Source organism: Hermetia illucens, chromosome 5, assembly GCF_905115235.1.
Source record: "Hermetia illucens chromosome 5, iHerIll2.2.curated.20191125, whole genome shotgun sequence".
NCBI lineage: Eukaryota > Metazoa > Arthropoda > Insecta > Diptera > Stratiomyidae > Hermetia > Hermetia illucens.
In genome coordinates this window covers 35,760,016-35,784,988 of record NC_051853.1, presented here as the reverse complement: position 1 = coordinate 35,784,988, position 24,973 = coordinate 35,760,016, and the positions used below count along the sequence as shown (strand labels likewise).

At 42.3% G+C, this 24,973-nt stretch overlaps 1 protein-coding gene across 7 annotated transcripts in view; it reads left to right on the top strand.

The window, feature by feature from the left end:
- LOC119656894 overlaps positions 1-24,973 on the top strand; it is a 269,184-nt gene that overhangs the window by 173,800 nt on the left and 70,411 nt on the right. For 6 of the 7 annotated variants that reach the window (XM_038063571.1, XM_038063569.1, XM_038063567.1 and 3 more), the window contains 5 exons: positions 3,548-3,648; positions 3,728-3,940; positions 4,038-4,236; positions 4,316-4,920; positions 19,469-19,489. In XM_038063571.1, coding sequence (XP_037919499.1) covers positions 3,548-3,648; positions 3,728-3,940; positions 4,038-4,236; positions 4,316-4,920; positions 19,469-19,489 — 1,139 coding nt within the window. The remainder of the gene's footprint in view (positions 1-3,547; positions 3,649-3,727; positions 3,941-4,037; positions 4,237-4,315; positions 4,921-19,468; positions 19,490-24,973) is intronic. The other variant, XM_038063568.1, reaches the window with a different exon arrangement.

The following is a 24,973-nucleotide window of genomic DNA, read 5'->3' as shown; positions in this document are numbered from 1 at the left end:
CCTCAGCCTTTGTTCCAAAAAGTTATCCCTCAAAAGTAACCGGTGGACAACCCGGGGCTATTTTGACGCTAGCGGGATTGCCATTCACAGGGCCATACGTAAGTGACTCCTGGTCACGTCGTTGAAGGGTTTCGCAGTTTTTGGCTCGTCGGCTGGCTGCTGCTGCTTACCTGTTTGCAGAGGTTGCTTGGCGTCCGAGTCCTTCCACACTCTGCTCCCTTGCGTTGTTGTTCCACCTCGTCTTGAGATCGGTTACGTTTGAAGGCGGTGCGTTTCACCTTCTGCCGGTATTTAACGAGGTCTTTTTCATCCCACTCGTCAACAGTATCGTCCACCTTATACTTTGCAATCTTGCTTTGAATATGTATGGCCTTCTGGTACTGGCTCTTGAGTAGGACTCCAGGGGACCTCTGGTTAGACAGTTTCCAGTGACCGACATTCTTGTCGGCCATTACTTTTAAGGGGGCCGCCGAAATCGAAGCTTCTTGTTACGCGTACTTTGGCTGGTGCCCGCTACACCCAGCTCGACGGCAATGGATTCCAAACTGGAAGCCATTTGAAACTAGAAGTGCCCAAGGTATTCAGAGGTCGCATACTGAAGACCAAACTTGCCATTGGCAACGCAGCCTTCGGCGTATGCTGTTCCACCTTGATTTGGGTTCCTGTTAGGACTTTCTCCAGTCCAGGTAAGATGATCCCCGGGGCGTTACTTCGGGTCATCCTTCCCTCCCCAGATGTGCTTGCCTGTAACACGTGACCAGCAGGCAAACATATCCTTGTCAGTTGGATGCACCTGCTCCCCTGCATACTCGACCATCGTAAGAAGGTCGTCTGTGCCAAATTATGCAACGTTAACCTGAATCGTAATCAAACCAGGCCCATATTCACTTAGGCTTCATTTTTCCGCCCACGAAATAGGGCAATCTGCGAAATGGTAGAAAAATTGAAATCCCTTGATAAATCTGAGGTAGAAGAAACAGAATGTTTTTAAATAATACTACACAAAGTATGCTATCCGATGGGCGGAGAAGACCACTTGTCTGTTGGAACAATTTATCAATGCGTCTTGGAGGATTCGAGACATATTAAGTCTTGAAGCCAGATCATAACTCAAGTTCGCTGACAAATGCGTTAACCTATGCTATCTCCTTCCCCGCCCTACTGGTAAACAGTAATTAATTGATTTCATCTCAGTGGTAGTCTACTGTTAATGATTGGGAGAAAACCTAAATTTTGTTTTTTCACTATTCAAGAATTTTTGGCCCCCTACATGAGGATGGACGATTTCGTAGCCTACACAATGATGAAATCTATGAGCGATACCATGACCGTCCGGTTGTGGATAAAATCCGGCTCAATAGGTTACGGTGGGCGGGTCACTTAATCCGTATGGACGAGAATGAACCAGCCCGGAAAGTCTATTTAGTAAATGAAAATTTTAAATGTCAACATATTTATGACTAGATATAATATCAAATCAATGAAATAACACTTCCAATTCAGTCTCTGTACATTCAGTCTTAATATCAAAAACGGTATAAGAAAATAACGAACAACTTTAGTAATAGACTTTTCCCGCACTTCTAGGAGACTGACCGATGGAGCCTTTTATATTTTAGTATTTAAGAAGCAAGAACAAACGAAGTGTTCCGTGTCGCGGTTGGGAACAGAAGAGACCGACTTATTTCCATGCGGTCCTTACTGTCCCAACCAACGGCACTTTTTTACCGCTGGCTCTCCACTTCCCCGGTGCGTTCTGAAAACGCGTGAGTGGAGAGTTTCCACGTTCAGCGCCATCTACCCGTCCGCATCCGCAACATCCGAAATAAATTTCGAATGCTGCAGATCCTGCCGCGCCACATCACTCCGCCCCCAGACGAAACCTAGGGGGTTTCGGCGACGGATCCCCGAACTTCGTTCGCCGTTAATCCACAAAGCGGACACGACGTTGCTTCGGGGCGCACACGGGTTTCAGCCTGGCCAAAGAGACCGCCTTTTTGTGACCACCGATCTCGAGCTGGAAGAAATGTTCTCCCCTCTCGAGAACGCGGTACGGGCCCTCATATGGAGGCTGCAGCGGCTTCCGGACGGCATCCGTCCTGATCAGCACGTGCGTGCACGTGTCCAGTTCCTTGGGCGAACAAGCAGGTATGGACGAGTGTCGAGTGGGTGGTGGCGCTTTGATGCGTCGGAGATTGTCCCTCAGCAGACGCACCAACCCCGACTCCGTGAGACCCGATCTCTTGTCGAAGACCGGATCGCTTGGGAGTCTTGGGTTCTCCCCGTAAACCAGCTCCGCGGGGAAGGGCAATATCTATGGTAGAAAAAGAACACGAGGCAGACCCTGCCTGAGATGGAGCGATGGGGTAGGTCAGGACGCCAGACAGCTTTTAGGGATATCGAATTGGTGGACCTCGGCGCAAAACCGGGTTGTCTGGAGTTCCTTATTAAGGCAGCCCTAAACCGGATACCGCCGTTGCGATGATGATCCATACTCCGCTATGCAGATTTTCATATTGTTCGCATGCAGTGGGCCTCTCGACAGTGACTCAGATGTAGTTGCATAAACTTCATTTGTACTTATTTATGAACGCCTTTCTGTACACCTCTGTCTGTCTTTCTGTCACATTCTATTCATTCGGAAACGGCTAGACCGATTGTCACGAAAATTGGTAAGAGCGTGTGATCTGTTGTTCCCTTTACATGCAGCCAGTGGCGCCATTTTGTGTTAATTTTAAGGGAGGGGCTCCCCATACATGTGAATGGAGAGTGCAAAATTTTTTTAAAAATGTTGTGGCATTGTCTTCTGTTATTTTAGATTTAGTTATCTTTGATAAATCTAAGGTAGAAGAAGCAAATAGTTCAGCAAGCTTTTAACTAACGGTACATCTCACTAATGCACACGTTGAGCAACTATCAGACTATTTTTTAAACAATATTTCATAAAGTATGCTATCAGATGGGCGAAGAAGACCACTTGTCTATTGAATCAATTTATCAACGCATCTTGGTGGGTACGAGGCATATTAAGTCTTAAAGACAGACCATAACATAAAGTTCGCTGACAAATGCGTTAACCTATGCTAAGGGTACTCCTTCTTCACCCTGCCTGGTACACATTAATTAATTGATTTCATCCCAGTGGCAGTCTACTGTTAATAATTGGGAAAAGAACCTAAATTTTGTTTTTTCATTATCCATGCACCTTTTCCAGCATTTAGTTGCAAACTCAAACTGAACACGCTCAAAGATTTCACACCCCATTCCTACCCAGATCCTGACATTCTGTAAAAGCCAACTGAGTTTGAAATTACGAGAAATAATGACTTCTAATTCAAATAGAGATATGGTTCCGGAAGTTGTAATTAAGCTGAAAATTAGAAAAGCCAACCATTCGAGCCTGCAGGGCACTTCCAAGGAAATCCTAATGCTCTTAAATGAAAACTTGTACAATATACACAACACTCCGGGACTCCTAGCTCTTAATTTAATTTAAAACGATTCCTCATGTTATCCTGATTTTATTACTGTTTTCATATTCCTTCAGCCCTGGCTACCAGGACCGTTACGCTTACTGGGTCGGAGCATCAGATAAAACATACGAAGGAGATTTCCGTTGGAACGACGGATTACCATTTTCATACACGAGTAAGTTTCTGATTAATTTCACGAACTTTACATATAATTAATTCTGTTGTTTTCTCATTAAATCACCTGCACTCCACAGATTGGTTCCCCGGCTGGTCACAGCATGGACACTACAACCGGCAACCGAACGATGATGGATTAAGTGGCCAGGATTGTATTGAATTGAGAAGGGACTTTCGTGTACCACCTGGGGTTCAGCCAACGAACGCTCCCCTGGTGGAGACGTACATGTGGAACGACAGGGACTGCAATGCCAGGAATTACTTCATATGCGAACGTCCTATTGCCGATGGTAAGTGAGGTACCACGTTTCATGGCCAGTGGAATAAGCAATCATTTTGAGAGAATTGTGTTGTATTAATTAATTCACTGAAATTTAATAATTTCAGAGCCTGTGGAGAAAAATTGGTCGAAAGACTGTAATAAAACGATATCGTTAACCAAAGAGCGTCCACGGGCGTCATTATGGAGTCCCTCGTTCCCCAGGCAATATCCGGACAATGCCAACTGCTACACAACTGTGACCGCCCCTAGTGGATATCGGATAGTGTTGGAGTTTGAAGAACTCGTGTTGGAGAATGAACCGGCGTAAGGACCTTTTCTAGCTTTAATCCTTATTTCCGTAGATAGAGTAAAATTCATTCCCATCCTTTTGTTCAACCCACAGCTGCAGCTATGATTATCTCGAAATCACGGAGCCCACTGCAAATCATTATTCAACGAACTCAATGAAGAGTTCGGACTCATCGTTGACGTCCTCCACAGCATCCCTCGCATCCTCATCAAACTCACTTTACCTGAGATCCTCTCGTCATGGATCGCGTCGTGCAACAACATACCGAAAGCGAAATTCTTATGACTCTAATCTAAGCGTTAACTCTAATTCTAATAGTAATAGTAATAACAATAACGAACTGAGTAGTAATACGAACAGTAATAATAATTTTAATGGTGTGAATGCTAACAATGACAATGGTCACGTTAATATGGAACTCGCTCAAACTAACTATCAAAATTTGCTTAGTATCTTTTCCAATATCTACAAGCCTCGAACGAATTTTTTAATACAAACTCCAGACTATCCGCGCGGAAATCCCCTTTTCCACACAAATCGCCTACGGGAGAGCTTGCCACGGAGGCTGTGTGGCGACTGGAGCTCGAAATTGAAGTTGTTACGATATGTCTCGGGCGGATCATATCTGGGATTACATTTTGTGTCGGACTATTCACATCATTACGGAGGATACAAGGCGAAGGTTTTCATGGAAAATAGTGAGTATTTACTTTATTACGTCCTTTGATATGGTTTTATACTTTTTTTCGTTCCAAAGAATGATTCAAATATTTTTTCCAACTCTTCAGTGGTTTTTCAGTTTTCTTTACAAACGAATGAATTAGAATATTTAAACATAGACCGAGGGAAAATTGTACTTTTTAAAAACAGCTTCCTTTCGCACATAAATGATTTCATTCCGGCTCATAATGGAAAGATAAAGAGGTAAAGAGATAAAAAGTGGCCAACTTATGCTTTGAGATAAAGATACTTGAAACCACCTGCTGGTTTTATGGAGCCAGTTTGAAATACTTTAAAATGTAATATTTTTAGTTATGTAATACTTTCTGGCAGAGAAAGGATATGGATTCTCTTGTCTTTGCCAGAAGGATCAACCCCCTCTATATAGGCACGTGACAACTACCACCAAAATAGCTTTCGTACTTACGACTATTAGTCAGTAATAGTTCGTTTGGGTCTCTAATTACCACAAGAAGCTCCACAAATATGTCCTATCTCGACTTAATAGCCTGCTTAGGGCTTTGTTCGATAAAGTTATACTTTGTTATCTTCCTGTCTATCTTTGTTATCTTCCTCTCTGCAGCGATTCTCGGTGTTACTCGGGGCATTAGTACTTCGTCTAAGGATTTCTGGAAACTGTTGCCATGTCTGCGGTCCTGAGGGACTAAACTTTGAACTCTGAACTTCCAGGAGAAGATCCGGAAATGGAATTTTCGGAGCTGTTTGACCTTTGTATCTAATAATCATCATCCCGGTGGCGTTTTCTCGTGGGCCTATGTTTGTGTAAAGTTATTTATAGAAGTCTCTTTTGTTTTGCTGTATAGCTAGCTTGCGGTTTCTTCGAGCTCCCTTGCATACACGCTTTTTCGGAACCTGACTCAAAAACACGTCCACCGAAGATACGATAGTTCACAGTTCCACCAGCAATCAAGCCTTTTCCTAGGGAAAGTATAATTTGTTGGCATCGGTGAGTCAGATGCGCTCCGTAATATGAAAAGCTATTTCATTTGGTGTGCCTAGTACGGTGGAATAGGCTAACCATACCTCCCTAAATGTTAGCTCGCCAGTTGCTTTTGCAGGCCAATCTGACCCAACCGCTTGGCCTGGTCTTCCGGTCAAAACGATTAACTGCTTATCTCTCTCAGTAAAGTGTCCACTGATGTTCCAGGATATATAGCGAAACAGTGAAGAACTAATGAAAGTCAGGTCTATAAGCAAAGCGGACATATAAATCTGAGAATTATTAGACGCAATGATATCCAACTGCGCAAAGGCTTCCAAAAGGTTGCACCCCTTACAGTCGATAGCAGATCTCACCATGACTTTTAATCTCCGTCCTTTCGCACCCGAGTCTCGCTTGTCCAACATATCTGTAAACTCAGCCGGTGTAAAGCTTGGAGTAACATAGCCATCTTAGAGGTATATACCGCATATTTTCGTCCATATGAAGCCAGCTGAGGGCCGCCTCATATGTTCCTCTATTGCTTGGTCATCGCATGTCTCATCCGTTTGATCTAGGCTACCATCACAATAATGCCAGCAATTGTATAGGATTCGCTTTAGCCACTTGCACCTCTGATTCGTTTGTGATCTACGAGAACACACAAGATTGGCACCCACCTCATTCTTTCATTGCAGTTAACCTTTTTGAGAACATTTGTCGCTTCCGATACCTACTATCGAGACCTTCTGTTCCATCACACAAACACAATTGAATCCTCTTCCTCGCACCGTCTGCATCAGTCAGGTTAACTAACAGTATTTCTATATTCATTACATTCCCTAGTCAGATGTCCGTACAAGCGAAATCTTTCTCTTGACCTGCCCAGAGTCCAGGAGATTATGTGCTGCCCGTGCTGGTGGCCGTATGATCCACATCTTCGTCCAACATATGTCTTTTTAGGTTGCCAATCGATAGCTCCTATAAATGGTTCAGTTTAAACTGCTCTGCTGAGGCAGTGCATATTTGTACCTTATAATAAACCCCTTTAGATCCCTGCACTAAGTAAAGATGCTTCTGAGGAGGCACTTGACTTCGGCTTTACACCAGATTTTTCCAGTTTTACTCCAGACTTTTCCAGCCCCAGCCTTTAAGTCTTAGCATTTTTTCGTAGAACATAGTACCTGGGGCGAAACCTCCTCCAACCGTCACGTTCTCTGCAATTGAACGTCAGTCGCTTAGCTGCCGCTAAGGTCTTAGAAACAACTATTTTTCCACCCAAAGAGGTTTCAGCACCCTTTCGTAAAGTGGGTGACATGCCTTTTTTTTTCACATCTGTTGGGTACATAGATGATCCTTCTTCCTTTCTCGTGCCCTTTTTTCTATTCGCACATTACCGTCTTAGGAGTAGGTTTAGGGCTTCCCGCGATTATTTCTCATCCTTCAGGGACTTGTTGTACAGCACACTGATGGTCTTCAATAAATTCGAACAGCTCAATAATTTTAGTTCAAAGCAAAATGGCTGATACCTATTCAAGTCAAACTTCTGTTCGACAACTCTTTTCTGCATGATAATCGATCTGGAGGGTCGGTGCTGTGTACAATAGTGTAGAGCCAACCTCCTCGGGCACAAATGTTGTACCTCGAGCCTTCAATACTAGGTAGCATACATGATGGTGATACATTTGTAATTGCCACTTTCTCACAGGCATAGTCTAGAGGTCCCTTGAAGTCGATCTTCGCGTCAATCATCACCTTCTAACATTTGATAACCGGCTTTGAAGTGATGATGCGGCCACCAACGTGAATACTCATAGTATTTTTCTCGTATTCATCTTGTGTTCCACCAGGGCAAACTGTACCTTCTCCAGGTACGCTTCTATGGTGCTACTGGGCAAGGACTTGATTGTACGCCACATTTCACAGGAGAGGACTCCGCACTGTACTCTGTGGTACTCCTATCTTGACGGTGTGTTCCTGGGATTCCTCACCAAAATCGTACAAAAGCGTTCTTTCCGTTTTAACCAATGAGTTATTATCCATTCCTAATTCGTTGAACTGAACGCATTTTTCACCTTCAAATTTTCCATATCAGAACATTTATTGCAAGGCATTGTGTAGTGAGCCAGCTTTAAAGTCACGTCTAAGGCTTTGATTGTTGAATTAACTTAATGAAAACTAAACCACCACTCCGATAGACCATCCCTCTATTCAATGATAAGGATAACTCAATTATAGATGACCCTTTCTAGCAGCTCTCGGGCGTCGTGTGATAGTTGTCCTGGTTACTTATTGGCCTTCGACAGCAAAACCAGTTTCTACCTTTTCCACCGGGTGGGAAGAACGCGTTCTGCCATGCAGGCCTCGAATACGCTGATAATCCAAATGGGTCTACTCTTAGCAGCGAGCTTAAGGGCTCTTTCCGGTTTGACGTCCAAATTGAAACTTTATCATCACCGATTCTACGACAAATTTTGGCAAGTTCCTCCTCATACCACAGGTATTGTATGATATAATCATCTTAAACTTACCTTGAAGGTTCGGATATGCTTCTTGTTTCTTCCGAAATTTGGCACCCTTCTGGATCGTTGGCAGATCCTCTTTGCTGGAAATCATGCAGTCCACAACTCTAGCAGCTCTACAAACGCTTCCCCTTCATACTTCTCTGTTTATCTACCGATTACTATTAGGATTTACATCTCCGCCCTATTTGTAAACAGACAGAAATCTTCAAAATTTGCTGGGCTGGACACGCCACTATAGGGGATGCCACATTGTCTGGAGCGGCCCCGGAAGCAGAAGATACGCTTAGGACTGTTGTTTTCTAGATCGCATTCAGCCTATATACGCTACACAGGACATACAGCGATATTTCAATAACTGAGACTGCATGCAGCATCCGCTATAATCGGAATCGGAATTATTCTTGTTAAAGCCATGCTCGTGGTGGATGCTTTGTAACAAGTGTATTTCACGACTTGCTTAAAATTGAATTTTGCATTTATTATCACTCCCAAGCATTTGATTAGTGTCTTGCAAGTCACGATGTCACTTCCAATTCTAATGCGATCGTAATTTCCCGTACACTTGATGATTTTCCATCTTTTTCTCCACAAGTGGCAGTCTAGCGCTCTCTAACCAAGATCTAATTGCTTCATATAGGTATGCTTCAACTACTTCAATATGCTTTACAACCAGAACCTGTGCTATGTCGTGGCGCAACCCACCGCCCTGGAGTCACTATCCGCAACTGGAAGATTCCATTGCCGTACATGATGCTCCACAAGAGTGGACCAGGGTAGAGCCCCGTGGAACCCTTAGTATACTCTTTAGGTCTATCATCGCTAATGCAGCAGAACCTCCGTTCTTGGAATTGCCTATCAAAAATAGCAGCGAGATAGCTGAGAACTCGACCATCGTTGCCAGGGACTCCCGTATACGGGTCCAATTGAACGAAGTGAACGCATTCCTTGCGTCCAGGGCCACCACCATACAATATTTTCTAGTACTAAGTTTTCTTTGAATTGTAGTTTTGGCCAAGTCAGTAACCCATTTGGCGGGATCAATTGTTGATCTGGCTTTCAAAAACCCTCCCCCTTGGCTTTCAAAAACCAGGAGCAGCTTATTGTAGATTTTGCGCTCTAAAATGTTTCCAACAGTGTCTAGAAGACATATGGGTCTATAAGAGGATGGTTTACCTGGAAGTTTACCAGCGTCAGGCAGCAAGGTCAGCTTTTGTCGCTTATAAATACATCAAATATGCTCGGAGTAACTCAGCGAACATGTCCGTTCTCAATTTCACGACGACTTCAAGGGCTATATTGGGTATGCCGTCCAGATCCGGAAGGCTTTCCGCAACCCGCCTCTGGGGACTGCCGAAATTGCTGTTACCTTCAGAAGTCAAATCTGTAATCCATACCCCGCCGCTACGGTTTCTGTATGGTTTACTTGTGATAGTAATTTCCATTTCAGATTCGTAGGTGATCTGTTCAAGTAAATCCTAGGGGACGCTGCAGTGACTGAGGTTCATTTGAATAAACCTTATTTTTCATTCCACTCACCGCCTTCCTTAATCCCAGGCTTTTACATTTGCGTTTACATATGCCGACTATCCCATTCCTTCTTTATCTCGCACAATAGACACTTAATGCCCCTATTGTACTATCTGGCAATATCGCCCTTCTCCTTATACCTCGCATCGATCGGATCGATCAATGTCACTGAGGCATTCCTTTCCGAAGTGTCCTAATAGGAAGCACCTCAAGCACTTCTTTAATAGTGTGCTCTTTTAAGCGGAACACAATGCATCCGATTCATTTTCAGACTGACGACAATTTCTTCGCTGCTTTTGTAATGTTCCTTAGACGAGATCCTTGCGCTGTAAATAGACCTCACGTTTTTGAATCCTTACTGTGACATCCCCCCGTTTCCAATATTTCTGCGTATGACAAAATGCCCTTGCTGGAGGTAACAATCGCATCTGGGCTAATTTTTACACTTATTCTTCGACTTTTTGTTATTGATGGCATTAGTCGTCACCCTTGAATTTCGTTTCAATTGCCGATTTTCGGGCTTAGGACACATGTTTTCTCCCTTATGTACTTTTATTTTCGTTTTTCAAAACTGCTAGTGTGCCTTTACCCTTTTAACTGCCTACAGGTTTCCGAGGGGATCCCCAGCTTTTTTCTGCATTCTTTTTTTTTTTGGGCAGATCGATGACACTGGATACTGCTAGGGCAGTAAGTTTCAACTTCTCTTTTGAATTTCCATCTTCTTCTTGTGATTTATTCTAGAAGACTCTAATAGTTCTGACCATATTATTTATGGCGTAGTGCAGATGGTGCTAGTCGTTAATAAACTCGGACAGCTTAACTATTTTTGTGAAGGATAATTGCTTTTGATTACGACTCTCTTCGCCATGACCGATGGACAGATTACTCCTTTTATATGATCCTTCATCTTTGGCATTCATTGGCCTTTCCTGTACTTTATATTTTATTTCTGCTGAATAGATCTTTCTCCTAGTCCTAGTTGTGGTGGATGTTATTATCGTTTTTGCCTTCCAGATCGCTCTTTCAGGTATGGTGCTACTTCGCCTTGAATACCTCCTTCTGCAAATCTGAAAAACTTGTAGTATTAGATGCAATGGTGGCAAAATTGTCCGATATCGAATCCTGATATTTACAGATCAATAGGTATGCCCCTACTTGCCAACATTGGTGACGCATGATTGGAGATCCGATATAGGTCACACAGACACAAATCTAAATCTAAATTTATCTGTCCATTCGCATCTTTGACTGTCCGCATGTCTCACTGTTTGTCTGTCTATGCGGCTAGCTTTCCGTCACACGTAATTGGATCAGAAACGGTTATACTTTTTGAAACGAAATTCAGTGGAACGTTTTGGTTAGTTTCCCACATATAGAACAGAAAAGTTTAAATTTTTTAGTAATTTCCGAAGTGCGTCTTAGTTTCGGCATCGAATGTAAAGGAGGCGAGAGTGGGTACTAGAAGAGGATTTCTTATTTCACCGGCCCTTTGTTAGAAACTACCCAACCGATATTTTTCAGGCCTGGAACATCAGACTGAAAAGTTTGGTGCAAATCCCATTATTATGAACAAAGTTGTAATAGTTGAGATTTTCCTCTTTGAATTCTTAACTCTGTGTGTGTGACTCTGAGACATGAAATACCAATGTGAGGTTGACGGGAATAATCGAACGATCACACCTGTTGTGGTTTCAACCATCGCGTACCCATATATTCTTACATAAAAACCCACAAAGTCGCGCTAATCTTCCTGTTCCCCACTTCTTTTTCTATTGCTTTGGCTTGAACCCAAAGTTCGGAAAATAATCGCTTGGGAGTCTTTCTCTATTCGTAATTTTCAGTTAATGAAGGGATCCTCTACGTAATTTGCAAAATTACAGCAAATGGGAACTCCCATGGACCACAAAACCATATCCACATTCCTACCTCGTACCAATTCCTATCGGGCATGACGGATACGAATATAAATTTATTACAAATTGGTTTGTTTATTTTACAAAAGGCCGGGCATTCGGACAAATAGCTCTTGAATTAATTATCATCTCCATTAAACTAATGCACTAACAAGTTAATCGAACAAGTATCGCATTTCACACAATATTTATTGAATATGCAAATGGCAAATAGTTACCTGCAGTTCATGGTTGGATAATTTTGTATTCCCCACAGTCAATAATTGCATAATTACAAGTTTGCGGGCAACCTTCCACCACTTTTGACTATGCACCCCTAATGAGGCCTTCTCGAAATTACATTTTCGGTATTCAAGATAAAGGGAATTATTGGCATTACAATTATGAATTGGTTGCATTGTAATATGTCGAACGGTTAATAATGCAATGAAGCCATTCCAAATTATTAAATCTATCTTCATAGAATTTCTACGTGTGTGCGTCGAATCCATAATTCATTGCTGCTAGAAGCAATTGGGTGATTAAAGATAGATTCATTGATGCAAAGATCCTTCCGAAGTATCCATATAGGGCTTCGATGTACCAGAATACTGCTTTGAATTCTGATTCAACTTTCTTTTGTAATTGTTACTTGTATAGCTTTTTCAAAATGGAACTTATCCTATCCTTTTAAATTTTTATAAGAGGTTTACGCTACCTTTTCTTAATGAGGTGCGCAACACAATCCTCGATTAGTTGACTTTCTTCTCAACGCGTTTCACATTTTTTTGATTTGTCTTGAACGGTATCTTTGACATATTTGCCTCCTAAAACATATCAGTCAATCTATCTTCACCTATGGCATGTTTTCGGTCGGGTTATTTGTGCTTGACCTCTTTGTATGGTTTTCAGAGTGGTTGTAGTCATGTCAACAGCGCAAGCAGAGCTCCTTTCGAATTCAATAGTTAGGCTCGTTTCACGTGTGTACGGTTCCATTCGGTTCAGTTCGTTTTGACTCCATTTCCTTTTTGGTGGAGTTTTGGCCGCTACCAATAGATATGGAACGGTATTTCGGTTTGGATTCAATATCTATTTGACACCTAATTCAGTCCGTATAGTGCTAAAAGCTCCCACGATACGAACTGGTTTTACTTTCACTTGTCGGCAGCTACCTAAACACAACCGAAAACGAACCGAAGTGAATGAAAAGCTTTAGAATTGTGCTTTACAATTTAAAGACAATGTCCCTTAATTGCAATAAAAGTGTTTGATAGACCTTGTATCCACTACGACGTATGTATGCTTAACCTACATTTAGTATAGACCACCACTAAGTGGTAACTACAGTCTCCACGACGACGATTATCCCACCTATCGAAATTGGAATTAGCTCATATTTGATTGGATCTTCTTGTTATACTTTTTTCGGTATTAATAACTTTTCCATCGTCTTTGGTTGTTCTTTTCCTGGCGCAGATTAGTAATATATCTTCATCCAAAATGTCAACTGGCTATGACTAACGCCGCATCATCGGAGATAGTCTGGAAGCCACTAATCATCTTAGATGTACATATTCTGTACGACCTCAATATACTTTTTCTGATTTCCTTAGTTGTTAATGCTTCGGCCCATGTAGGAGCGGCAACTAATGATTTGAACAGGATCTTCCCTATTGATTTCTGCATTATCGGTGTCTACAGTAGATAGATATCTTCTTTAACTTTATTTTAGATATCAGAACTCTTAGGTTAGTTGCAGAAGTTGTTAAGGCTTCAGCTTTTACTTTCTTCGATCTCTTTCTGCAGGTCACAATTCAATTGTCTAAACGTAGAGAGATATTCTTGGAAGTCTAGTCTTCCTCTCGATCGTTGAACGATTCTTCGGACATGCAACCATGTTTTTCTTAGTTTCTTTAATTTATTCTTCTTATTCTTCGTCTCGACGAGCCTCTCCTGCTGAGCGTTCTTCACGGCACTGCTGTATCAGAGGCGTTGATAACAGCCTAAATCATTTTTTCGGATATCTTTTCCATTGATCCCTGATTCATGCTGGTGGAATTCATCATCAAAACAAACGGATTTTTGCCTTCCATTTTGGGCCTGTCAGTTTGGAATTGAACGCCTTTTTCCACTCTTTGATTTTGGACATTACAGCGTGGTGATCCCTGTACGTAACTTTTTCGCTAACCCACTACCTCGTCTTAGAGACAAGGGAATAGCTGCTGAGGTTGGTGTCAAAAAGAGGACCCACGCCGATTATTCAACATGCGTCTGATTCACTTGTATTCACATTTCCTATTTTCCTTGATACAAACATTTCGAGTAGCCTACAACCTCGAACGTTCGTATGCCCGATACTCCACCCGATACGTTGAAATCATCGCTGATAATTAGTGGAATCTAGTGCGTGCGTCTGAAGCTACGTTGTGGAGAACTTTCCATTCATCTCCTACATTCGGATTCAGCAAACAATGCAACCTACTTTTATCCTTCCTAGTTCCTAAAGCTTCTTCGCATTTTTTTCTGAATGGAAAAGTACCGTAGTTTGCATGACGCCGTACACTTTTCGTAAACATATTACTCGTATCTTTTAAGATATTGCATCCCCGATTTCGACTTATAACCGAATCGACGCGACTATGTCTTCCTTTGCGATAATCTAATCAATATCTGTCTAGCCTAGAGTATCTTGGTGGGTTAGGTTTCTAACATCTACTGGCATGCCCCGATGTTTATTCTGAACTCAGCTGATTTTTCCCCGTTTCGCTGAGCTGGAGAAACCGGTCCCCATTTCGAGTCCTTCAAATTTGGGACACTACTTTGGCGAGTTCTGCCAATATCGGGTCAGTTAAACGCTGCACTCTATGGTCGCATACGACTTTTTGCCCTTTGTTTTTATCAAAATAGTGTGGGGCTTCGGTTTTAATTTTTCATTGGCATTCATTTCTCGGCCATTTTTGTCCATTCTGTTTCTTTACCGTCCTCCTATTTCTGGTTGACGTTTGTTCGTCGAACTGTATTTTACGTTTTCAGCCTCGTTGTCAATGTCTGCTTACGTTTCAGATCTGAACCTTCATTCGCGGTGTCCCTTGTCTCTCCTCGGCTAAATTCTATCTGTGTGATTGGCAAGGAGTTATTTTTTCGGTCCGCTTCCTTGGTCTATTCATGATGAAATTCAATCGTCGCTATTTTGTATAGAGGTCTAATCTTCTCAATTGCATCCTTCATCGGTTGATGGATGGAACGTCTTTTTCCGTTCTCCAGCATCTCGACCAATTTAAAAAGTTACTCTGGAAGTTTCCTTCTTCTGTAATAAAGTTTTCTTCCATATTCAGTGGCATTTGAGGTTTGTATTCGTTGACACTTCGGTGTGAAATTGCGCTCGGTGGTCTCAGAATTTTTCAATTTTTTTCGAAGGGATTTTTCTCTTTCATCGATTTCAGCTCGCCATTAGTTGTACTTCCTGTATTTTAAAGCTTGTTCATATCCAAGATATTTGGGTCCCCACTTAAAGCCGCTATCAATGTTAGGGTGTATAGCCACTAATTAATCTAAGCCGTGAGGGATTAAGGGTTGGCGCAAGCCCTTATGATGTCTCAGAGCCGAATCAATGCCAATCAGGTATGGTCCATCCAAAGCTACACCACAATATACACATAATACAATGGTAACGAAATATTGAACGTTGTTTGCGGCTTTGAGGGTTTTAATGGGGCGAGGGTCTTCACAGCATTAGCCTATGCTCCATTTTGGTAAGATTTCACAGGTTACGGAATACAGCAAACGTCAGTCGAAAGTCAAGAATTAAAATCACGTTCCAAATCGTGTTCCTTTGCTTCATTTTCAGTGTGACCTTCACACAGCTTTTTTTACTAATAGGTATGACATGAAAACTTTGTTTTCCAGCCCAAAGAATCCCAGCTCAACCTTTTTAAAGATGCACAATCAATATGTCGAGGTGCGAGTTGGGTCTGATACCAGATTGCCTTTTGTAGGCTTTTGTATCATGCCACCCAGCACAGCATTCTGAGGCACATGCCGGCTTTCAACGGTCAAATAATTTACAAAGTGTGTCTGTGCCAGAAGGAAAGGCATAGTCTTTGAACAAGCAGACCTTATTTGTTCCTTGCACTCAGCGCCCCCGTCCAATGAATTACTACAAGTTTGTTTATATATCGTAAGATTTCCGTTAGTGGATGTAATGCATAAAATACATCAGCTAAGTTAGGAAAGTACCATCCGATTTTCAAAGACAGCGCAACTTAGTCTTCTTTCCTTCCTAGTTTTCACAGTAGGTTCTGAAGGAACCTCACTTCGAGCTTCTTACAAATCTTTCATATTTACGCTGGAAATTCCTGAAGTTTAAAGAGCCTTCATTCTTCTTGCTTTTTACGATTTAGAAGTTATGTGGTTGATTCCCATAGTGTCTATAGTTCTTGAATTCATCAGGGTGAAAGGAGAAGCCTTTTCTAAGCGTGTGAGTAACCGTTTGGGCTTATATTATCAACGGAGCTCATTGAACTTTACACAGACCGTTTTCTTAGGATTAGGATTACGATATTACAATCTGCTCTCCCAGAATAATCAGACAAAATTTTAAGTAATGGTGATCTGACAGTAAGATTTCGTATATTATCCCGTCCAGCCTCTATATTTCCATTTAAATTTTTACCTGATAGGAAAACGGTTTTCCTCATTTTTCTGAAAAGCCATAATCCGGTCCTTAAGCTTGTTTCAATTTCGAATGAACTCTGGCGGCAGCAGTCAGAAGTAAGGCTATTGCTTGCGCATCTATCACTTTCTTACCCACCTTCGTGTTGATATTTTAATCGGGGGAACCCAGCTTCATCGATATTTCTCCGAACAAACTGGTTCTCGTCCACGTGTGTGAAAGCTTGACTAGTGCAGGGTAGAGAACTGACCGGAGAGTTTGCTGCGTCCAGTATGAGCTCGGCGGGGTTACCAGAGGAACTGGTGCGACCTCAATGAAAAAGGAAGTATCACCGTCAGTGATAGCGACGTGCCGAAAACTGAGCAATTTAATGATCGACTCATCAACGAACGTCTCAAATTTACCGCAGAGTCGTTCACCCCATTGCCCGATTTGATTCTAAGTGCTAGGTGGGTATAAAAGACAATGAACGACTCCTCGTGGCAATGGAGACGAAAATGCTGTATCGGACCCGTGGCATATCACATCCGAAATGAGGACATTTGCCATCGATATGGAATTGCACCGAAGAGCCAATAGAGCCAACTATAGGGAAAAAGAGCTTCGGGTTAATTTGACCACCCTTTCTGTTTTTTCTACATGTCTGTAGCCTTATATGTAATAGAAAATAGTTAGAAGCCACATACCACAGTTTGCATGTCACCAGCTTTCCCTTACACTCTGCTGTCAACGGTACGGTTGACTCAAAATCGGTTGCTGAGAATAGCCGCACTTCATGGTGCAGTATTGCCCATATCCCCATCCATAAAGGGTCTGGGCGTGAAGAGACGCCTGTTTTTGATTTAGCGCCTTCTCTAGTTCATAGTGTCCGGTCAGGAGGGATCAGTTTCCACATACTGGTTTAGAGCTAATTGCGTTCATCTTGCTAATTTCTTTCCTTCCATTTCCTCCGTTAAAGGTGTAGAAGACGGTTCAAGTAAGTATGGCTTAGGTTACAGTCTCTTCGCAAGTACGAACCCTTATGCGGGAGTCCTGTCAATGTGTGCTCTATCGTCCACCCGCAAATCCATTGTGGGGAAGTGCGCTAAAGATATTGGAATTTCCTCTCTCGATCGAATTTCAATCTTACTAGGATAGTAGCATCATACTATGGTTGTCTCCGAGTACCCTCAGATTCTTTTGCTTGGGTTCGAATTTCCACATCTATAAATTAATACTTTTTGGCATTAATAAACATTACCCTGCAGTGTCTGAAATCAGTGCCAAGGTTTGGTCAACTAGCATAAGAATTATATCCTTCGTCTTCCTTCGAGGACAAGTTATTCAACATAATCTGTCCTACTTAGCAAGTGCACCGGCCGCTAATGTTAATAGCTGGGATTGCCTGCCGAAGCCGCATTAAGTCAGCGTCATCTACTCACTCCAGCTGGAGGAGCTCATTACGTACACCTTAATTATTAACCAGGATCCAACGTTTATTTTCACAGGCACTGTCGCGGGACGGTGAATTCTCTCTCTCTCTCTCTGACAGTTTGCCATCGTTATCGTTCCCAATGCAGCGGCCGGAAGCATTACGTGCATTACGTATTCGTCCTCTTCTTTCCCGCCCGAATTTTTATTTCTACGGGAGGAACCAGCTTAATTGAAATGTCTCTTACTAATTTGATCAACTCACAACACACCGGGCCTAGCTCCCTTGAAAAGCGTAGAAGTATACCGTTCTAGGGGGCACATCAAAGATGTGTCATTTGTAGGCTTCTTACGCGTGTTACCGCTGACCTAAGAGTCTGTTGCTTCCTGCGTAGGCCTCAGGTTCCCCTTCCTTTCGTCCGGTTTTCCGGACATCCCATACTTCATGGTGCAGTAACGCCCATGGTCTCCTTCCCAAACAGCTTTGACTTTATTAGCAGTGTTTTCTTTAGGCCCTGGCTGGGAACGTTTCCAGGTCGCCGGTACCCAATCTGCATGAATTCATTTTTAGATACAGGTAATACGCTGGCTGCGTCCATATCACTAGTTTAATTTCCCACATTCTTGGAAGAGGCAAAATGGAAGGTTCTGATAGACAGGATTTAGCCTGTAGTCCCCCCTTCTAAAGTGGGTAAAGTTTCCTTCTACCGATCCTTCTTCTTCCGCTTTCTGACGATTTAGTTAATAGGGTCGCAGATGCAGTTTCCAGTTTCTCTCGCCATGAAAATTTTCTTTGTTTCTGGATAATTGCGTCGCAAGGACTAAGTGGCGAGCACGTCTTCTGCAGATTTCCCCATGAGAGGGTATAAATCTAGTTAGACCTCAAAAATCCGAAACTTGGTTGCTCGCAGTCGTGGGTGGATTTGAAATGTGCGACCAATTGGAGAGGGAATATAATGGGGCCGTTGCTGAGTTGTTCCAATTTCATTCTACTTCACTGTGCATGTCGTTTCAAAACTTGGGAATAATTTTAAATTGGAACTGCATTTTGCACTAATAAAGGCATTGCTTGCTTTTTAAATTTTAAGAGTTCGAAAAATATTTTCATTCTGAAAGTCAGAATCTAGAGAGCGGAAATGAGTTTATATCCGTGAATCAGATTCTCTTCGCCACAAACTACTGTCTAGCGTGGGAGCTCATATATTATACTTTTGTGGAAAGCGAATTTTCTTTTCCAGTGAATCCACTTCGTGGGGGCTGCAAAATAAATTCCAAAAGTTTCTAAATTGTTGCTGTTTTCCCTCAGTATTTTCCCTAATTTAATTGGAATTTCTCAAGTAAACAAAATCCGCAAAATAAGAAAGTAAATAAACTGAAAGAAAACTGAAAAACACACTCAAGAATAGCAAACAGGGACGTATGTATCTGTACGTCTCCAAAAACTATAAATGCTACTTAAAAACAGAAAGTTTATCCATTAAAAATGCAGTAAAATGGCAAATTTTTTGTATTATATGTGTGTATGTTATATATAACGTATCTACCAATATCAATACGTAGGAGGGCATTGGTTTCGTGGTGGTAAGTTTGAATAAAAACAGTTTTGAAAAAATATAGTGATTCACCCATTTTGCCACATTATATATGAAGAGAGACTCACACAAAATACACATTTGCAAAGTCCTTCCTTTTGAAAAAAGCTGGAAAGAGAAATGATTTAGAAAATCGCTAAACTTGCCGCTGTTCTTGGTTTATGTAAAATATTCATGGATTTAGCATTGATGTTTGGAGTTAGAGTATGTAGTTGAGTTGTAATGTAAGAGAATCCTTTTTTCTTCTTCAGTTTTTGGCTACTTTGTTAGATTTTTCCTAGTTTTTTTTCATTTTTTTTTCAAACATATACATATTTACAGCACAATGAGTCACGTAAGAAGGGGAATTCCCCTAATTCTAGAATATGCAACCTATGAGGAAAACAACTAAAATCAGAACAGAACCAGAACATAAAGGCTAAATAGAAAAGTATGCTTTTCTTGAGCTTCCTTTCAATTCAATATTTAATAATATGGCAATTAAAAATTTTCATGTATTTATCGATTTCCAAGTCTTTTAGTTTTCAAGGAGGGCTACTTATTCCCATCATTGACTCAGCGAAAAGAGATTATTATGGGGTCCTCTTGATGATAAATTCGAATTAAATGCACAGGAAAAATAAGCCCCGCGTATCCGAAATCTTAGTTCACCTAGGGGTGCTGGGCGTAGACCCTAATGCAAAAGGTATCGATATGTTCCAGCATCTTATACTATGACGCTACAGAATATAGAAATAAGGAGTGGTTGTCAGGGCCGTAGAGAGAAAAACCGAACCTGGAATGAAAATTGGGCGCCCCCACTTTTATATCCTTCGCTTTAGTTATTATTTGGTGTCTCTATTCCAGGGACCTAAAAAAATTTGTCTGATTTAGAAAGTTAACTCCTTTTTGCCTCCTGCCGTCAAGGCTGGGCAACCTAAAGGTATTCCATGGACCTTTTGCGTTCGCCCCGTTTTTGTCTGGCATATACTGTCGTTGGACGTTTCGCAAGTAAACTGTAGGAACTACTTAAAATTTGGTCTTATGCCTATCATCACTCTCACACATTGGCCGACTCGAGAGTAGAAGATGTATTATAATTCCCAATGCTAAACCTAATTTCGTTTAATAGAACTTGGTGATGATGAATATTGGTTTACTACTTCGTGAGTTTCCATTCACGTCAGTACAGCGCAACATCTTTTTTCACATCCAGGCATCTTCAGCCAAGCTGGTAACCAATTCTATAGTTTGCAGAAATCAAACTGATAATCTGAAAACCTTTCATCAGGATCAGAGAAATATTACCTACCTTTAGCGCTTTCCTCACAAAAGATATGTGGGACAATCATAATCGTCTGCTATTCTTCTGAAAAACATGGACGGCACAGTACAGCGAACGTGTCCTGCTTCTTTCCGTCTTTACCGTGAGCTTGAAGGCCTGTCAAAATGTGAGCGGCCTCGAAAACAAGCTACCAGATCTTAGATTATCTAAGCATTTGCAATGTATGATCATCTACATATCTAAAAGTTGGCTCGACTTTAAATTGCACAATGGAGAGCTCTTTCAAGTTTACACTGTCCTTCGCCGCGGTCGTAATATGCAAGTGTCAAGCAATATTAAAGGGTTCAGTCACCGTTATAGCCTAAAAAAGGGATTTTTTAGCAATTCTTTTGGGTTATATATTGTAAATGGCTGCACTCCCGAAACCTGTCGAATTTGCATCTCGTCTTAATTCTTCCTTCATCAGGGGTTCCTGACGGCTTCATCTTCGACTCATTTCTGTTTTCATTTTCTATGAATGATCTTCCTCTCTTGTCTACGTGTCCTAGCCTTTTATAGGCAGACGATTTAACTATTTTCTGCTGTCGATTCGCCTACTGATTAGTGCAGCCTTCAATTAAACCTCGGCGTTTCTCTTGCAATTTTTTCACGGTTGGTGCCCTAACATGTTTTTCTCCAATAACGCGAGGCAACGTACATCGACTTTCATAATCGGTAAGTACTCAGAATTATAAAGGGCAGCTGGGCAGATGGCACTGCAGTCAATTTTGGATTTGAGATATTTGTTGATACGTCGACCACAGCGCTGAAAGCAATTTCATAATACACTAAATCTGCTCCAGCTCCTGCACGCGAGTGTCGGGCTTAGAGCGAGCGCCTGTGGAATTCGTACCCACTAAAAACGTTTCTCCAGTCTCAGCCCCGCGGGACCATCATTTAGGTATTGCTTCGCAGAGTGGGTTTGCCTTTATGTACCCGTCTTTCCGTTTCTTTCTACTTTCATCCTTCTTTCTTTCTTCAGCAATTCCTGCTGTATTTTGCGAGGAAAACCATAAGCCGTTTTCCCTGCAACCTCAGCATCCTCGCGACAATATTTTCCGAGATTACGCTCCTGCGCAGCGCTTAGATCACATTTCTCATCTCCATTGCCAACCTTAGGCAGTGAAGCATGCGGTCTGGGTCCTCCGGTATGTCTGAATCATCCAAGCCAAAGCGTGAGAGACTGAGTAAGTTAGTCTCCACATGTCTTCGCTTAAGCCACATCCTAATGTTTGAAATGAATCTGTGTACCCTTTTATAGACTCGTCTCATCTTCGATCACAGAGATTGTTCGACTCTAACCTGGCCGCATTCTTGCGTTCTATTCTTTGATGTGTGATATGGTACAACACACTCATCTCTTTTGTCTGGGATCATGCCCGCTACCACCAGTACTGCTTCAGGTCGGTATCAAACATCACCCCCAACTTCCAAACTGGTCAGCCCGGCCTTTTCCATCCAAGACTTTACCGCTCTTACCGTGTCCGTTCCCTAGACCTGCACATCCTCTGGGTGCTTTGCTGTAACAAGTGCAGCCAGGTCATCTGCAAAGCCGACAATCGTAACCTCTTCTGGGACGGGAAGAGCAAGCACTCCATCATACATGACATTCCACAGTAGCGGACCCGTACCAAGTACTGTGATACTTCCATTGTGACGATGTACTTTTTGGGGCCCTCATCCGTTGAATACCAGAGAATGCTCTCTGAAAGGTGATTTTCAACCAAACTCGCAAAATATTCAGGAACACTTATGTCAACCAAAGCCGGTTCTAGCTAGCAGAGTTGAATGAATTTTGACATCCAATGCCAACCATCCAAACCCTTCTGGCGCTTGATGGTGGTGCTACCATCGTCTTCCCCATTATATCCAACAGACAGGTGGGGTGAATTGCTGTATTTAAGAAGCTACAATAACTTTTGCTTGTTCCACTGAGCAGAGAATATTCCTTCTGTCAGGCACGCCTTGAAGGTATTAGCTAAAAGTGTTAAAGCTACTATGTTGGCGATGCCATCCAAAGCTGGGACCTTGCTTTCATCGATCTTGCCACATATTTCCCGCAGCACCTTCATAGTTACTAGAGGTATTATGCACTCGCTGAGTTGGATCATCGGTTGCCTTCTGCTGTTTGCACGCTGAGCGTAAAGCAGAGTTTACGGCGCTAGACGTTAGATTTCCGGTATCAATCAAAATCAATGTCCATAACAAAAACAAAGAGGAGTAACAAAAGGTCAATTCTTAGCTCACAAACGGGGGACTTACTTTTGAAATTGCGATAAAGCAGTTTAACCGCATAAATTCTTCTGAAAAAATCCATTTTATTCATCTCAGGAAGAAAAAAAATTAGACGTTTGCTTTCCTATGCTCTTGATATGTAACTTAAAGCTGCACCACTTTCTAGAAGGGACTTAGGAATACTTCTAGGTTTCCGTGAAGTAGTGCTGTGAAAATGTCAATATCAATGGTTTTAGGGTTCACACTACCCGTTTTACTTTCCAACATTAGCTGCCTCTTCCCGTAGTTAAATCCGAGCTGCCCAACAGTATGGTATTATCTCCCGATATAAGATACCACCTTGGAAACTTTTTAACACTTATTGGTGTACCTTATCCTCCTTATTTTCGGTGAACCTTTTATCTCATCTTTACACACAATATTCCGTCATCATCATCATCAACGGCGCAATAACCAGCATCCGGTCTTGGCCCGATTTAATAAGGAACCCCAGACATCCCGGTTTTGCGCCGAGGTCTACCAATTCGATATCCCTAAAAACTGTCTGGCGTCCTGACCTACGTCATCGCCTCATCTCAGGCAGGGTCTACCTCGTCTTCCTTTTTTAACATAGATATCGCCTTTATAGACTTTTCAGGTTGGATCATTCTCATCAATACAGATTAACTGACCCGCCTACCGCAACCTGTAGAGCCAGATTATTTTGGCCCCTTTTGGAATCGAAGGATTCATCTCTCTCTCTTTTGGAGTCGAAGGATTCATCTCTCCAACGCGGCAACAGTTCGCAACTTTTTTTGCTAAGAACCCACGTTTCCGAGGAATGCATAAGGACTGGCAAGATCATAGTCTTGTACAGTAAGAGCTTTGACTCTATGGTGAGACGTTTCGAGCGGAACAGTTTTTGTAAGCTGAACTAGGCTCTGTTGGCTGCCAACAATCGTGCGCGGATTTCATCATCATAGCTTTTATCTATTGTGATTTTCAACCCTAAATAGAAGAAATTTTCAACGGCCCCAAAGTTGTAGTCTCCTATCTGTATTGTTTTCGTTTGACCAGTGCGATTCGATGCTGTTCGTTCTTTGCTTTTTGGCGCTGGCGTTGCGGTCATGTACTTCGTCTTGCCTTCATTTATGTGAAGCCCAAGATCTCACACCGCCTGCTCGATCTAGATGAAGGTAGACTGTACATCTCGGGTTGTTCTTTCCACAATGTCAACATCGTCAGCGTAGGCCAGTAGTTGGGTGAACCGTTGTTGAAGTTGAATGGTCTTGAGAGTGAACCTGCTGGTTTTATCTGGCCTCGCACATTGATCATAGTTAGTTTTATTAATCTCCTCCGGATACCGAATTCTGTCATGGCGGTGTACAGTTTTACCCTGGCTACGCTGTCATAGGCGCCTTTAAAGTCGGCGTCTTTCGACTTATGGTTTTTAATGCAATGAATTTCACGGGCTGTTTCTTCTATGCTTCATAGTGGCACCATTTATCCGTCCTCTTCAGTTGGCGGGACCTCCAACTCGTCGATATTTTATTCGTTGAGCAGTTCATGAAAATACTCAACCCATCGCTCTAATATGCCCATTCTGTCAGAAATCAGATTTCCCTCTTTGTCTCGGCAGGATGAGCATCGAGGTGTATAAGGCTTCATCCTGCTGGCTTGTTGGTAAAACTTCTGCGGTCGCTTCCTGTACTTTTCGAGTTCACAGACTTGTTTGTTCTCCCAGGTTTCCTTCTTCCGTCTGTGAAATCGCTTCTCCGCTCGACGGAGTTCTTGATAGGTATGTTTGTGGCCGTATCAATGATAACGCTCTTCAGGTGGTTGTGAAGATCATTTGTTGATGCTTCATCTCCAGGGCATCTGTTCGCTGCGGTTATTGCGGCATCCATTTCCCTCTTATAGGTGTTACAGAGGGCTGTGTTGTGAATGGCCTTAGTA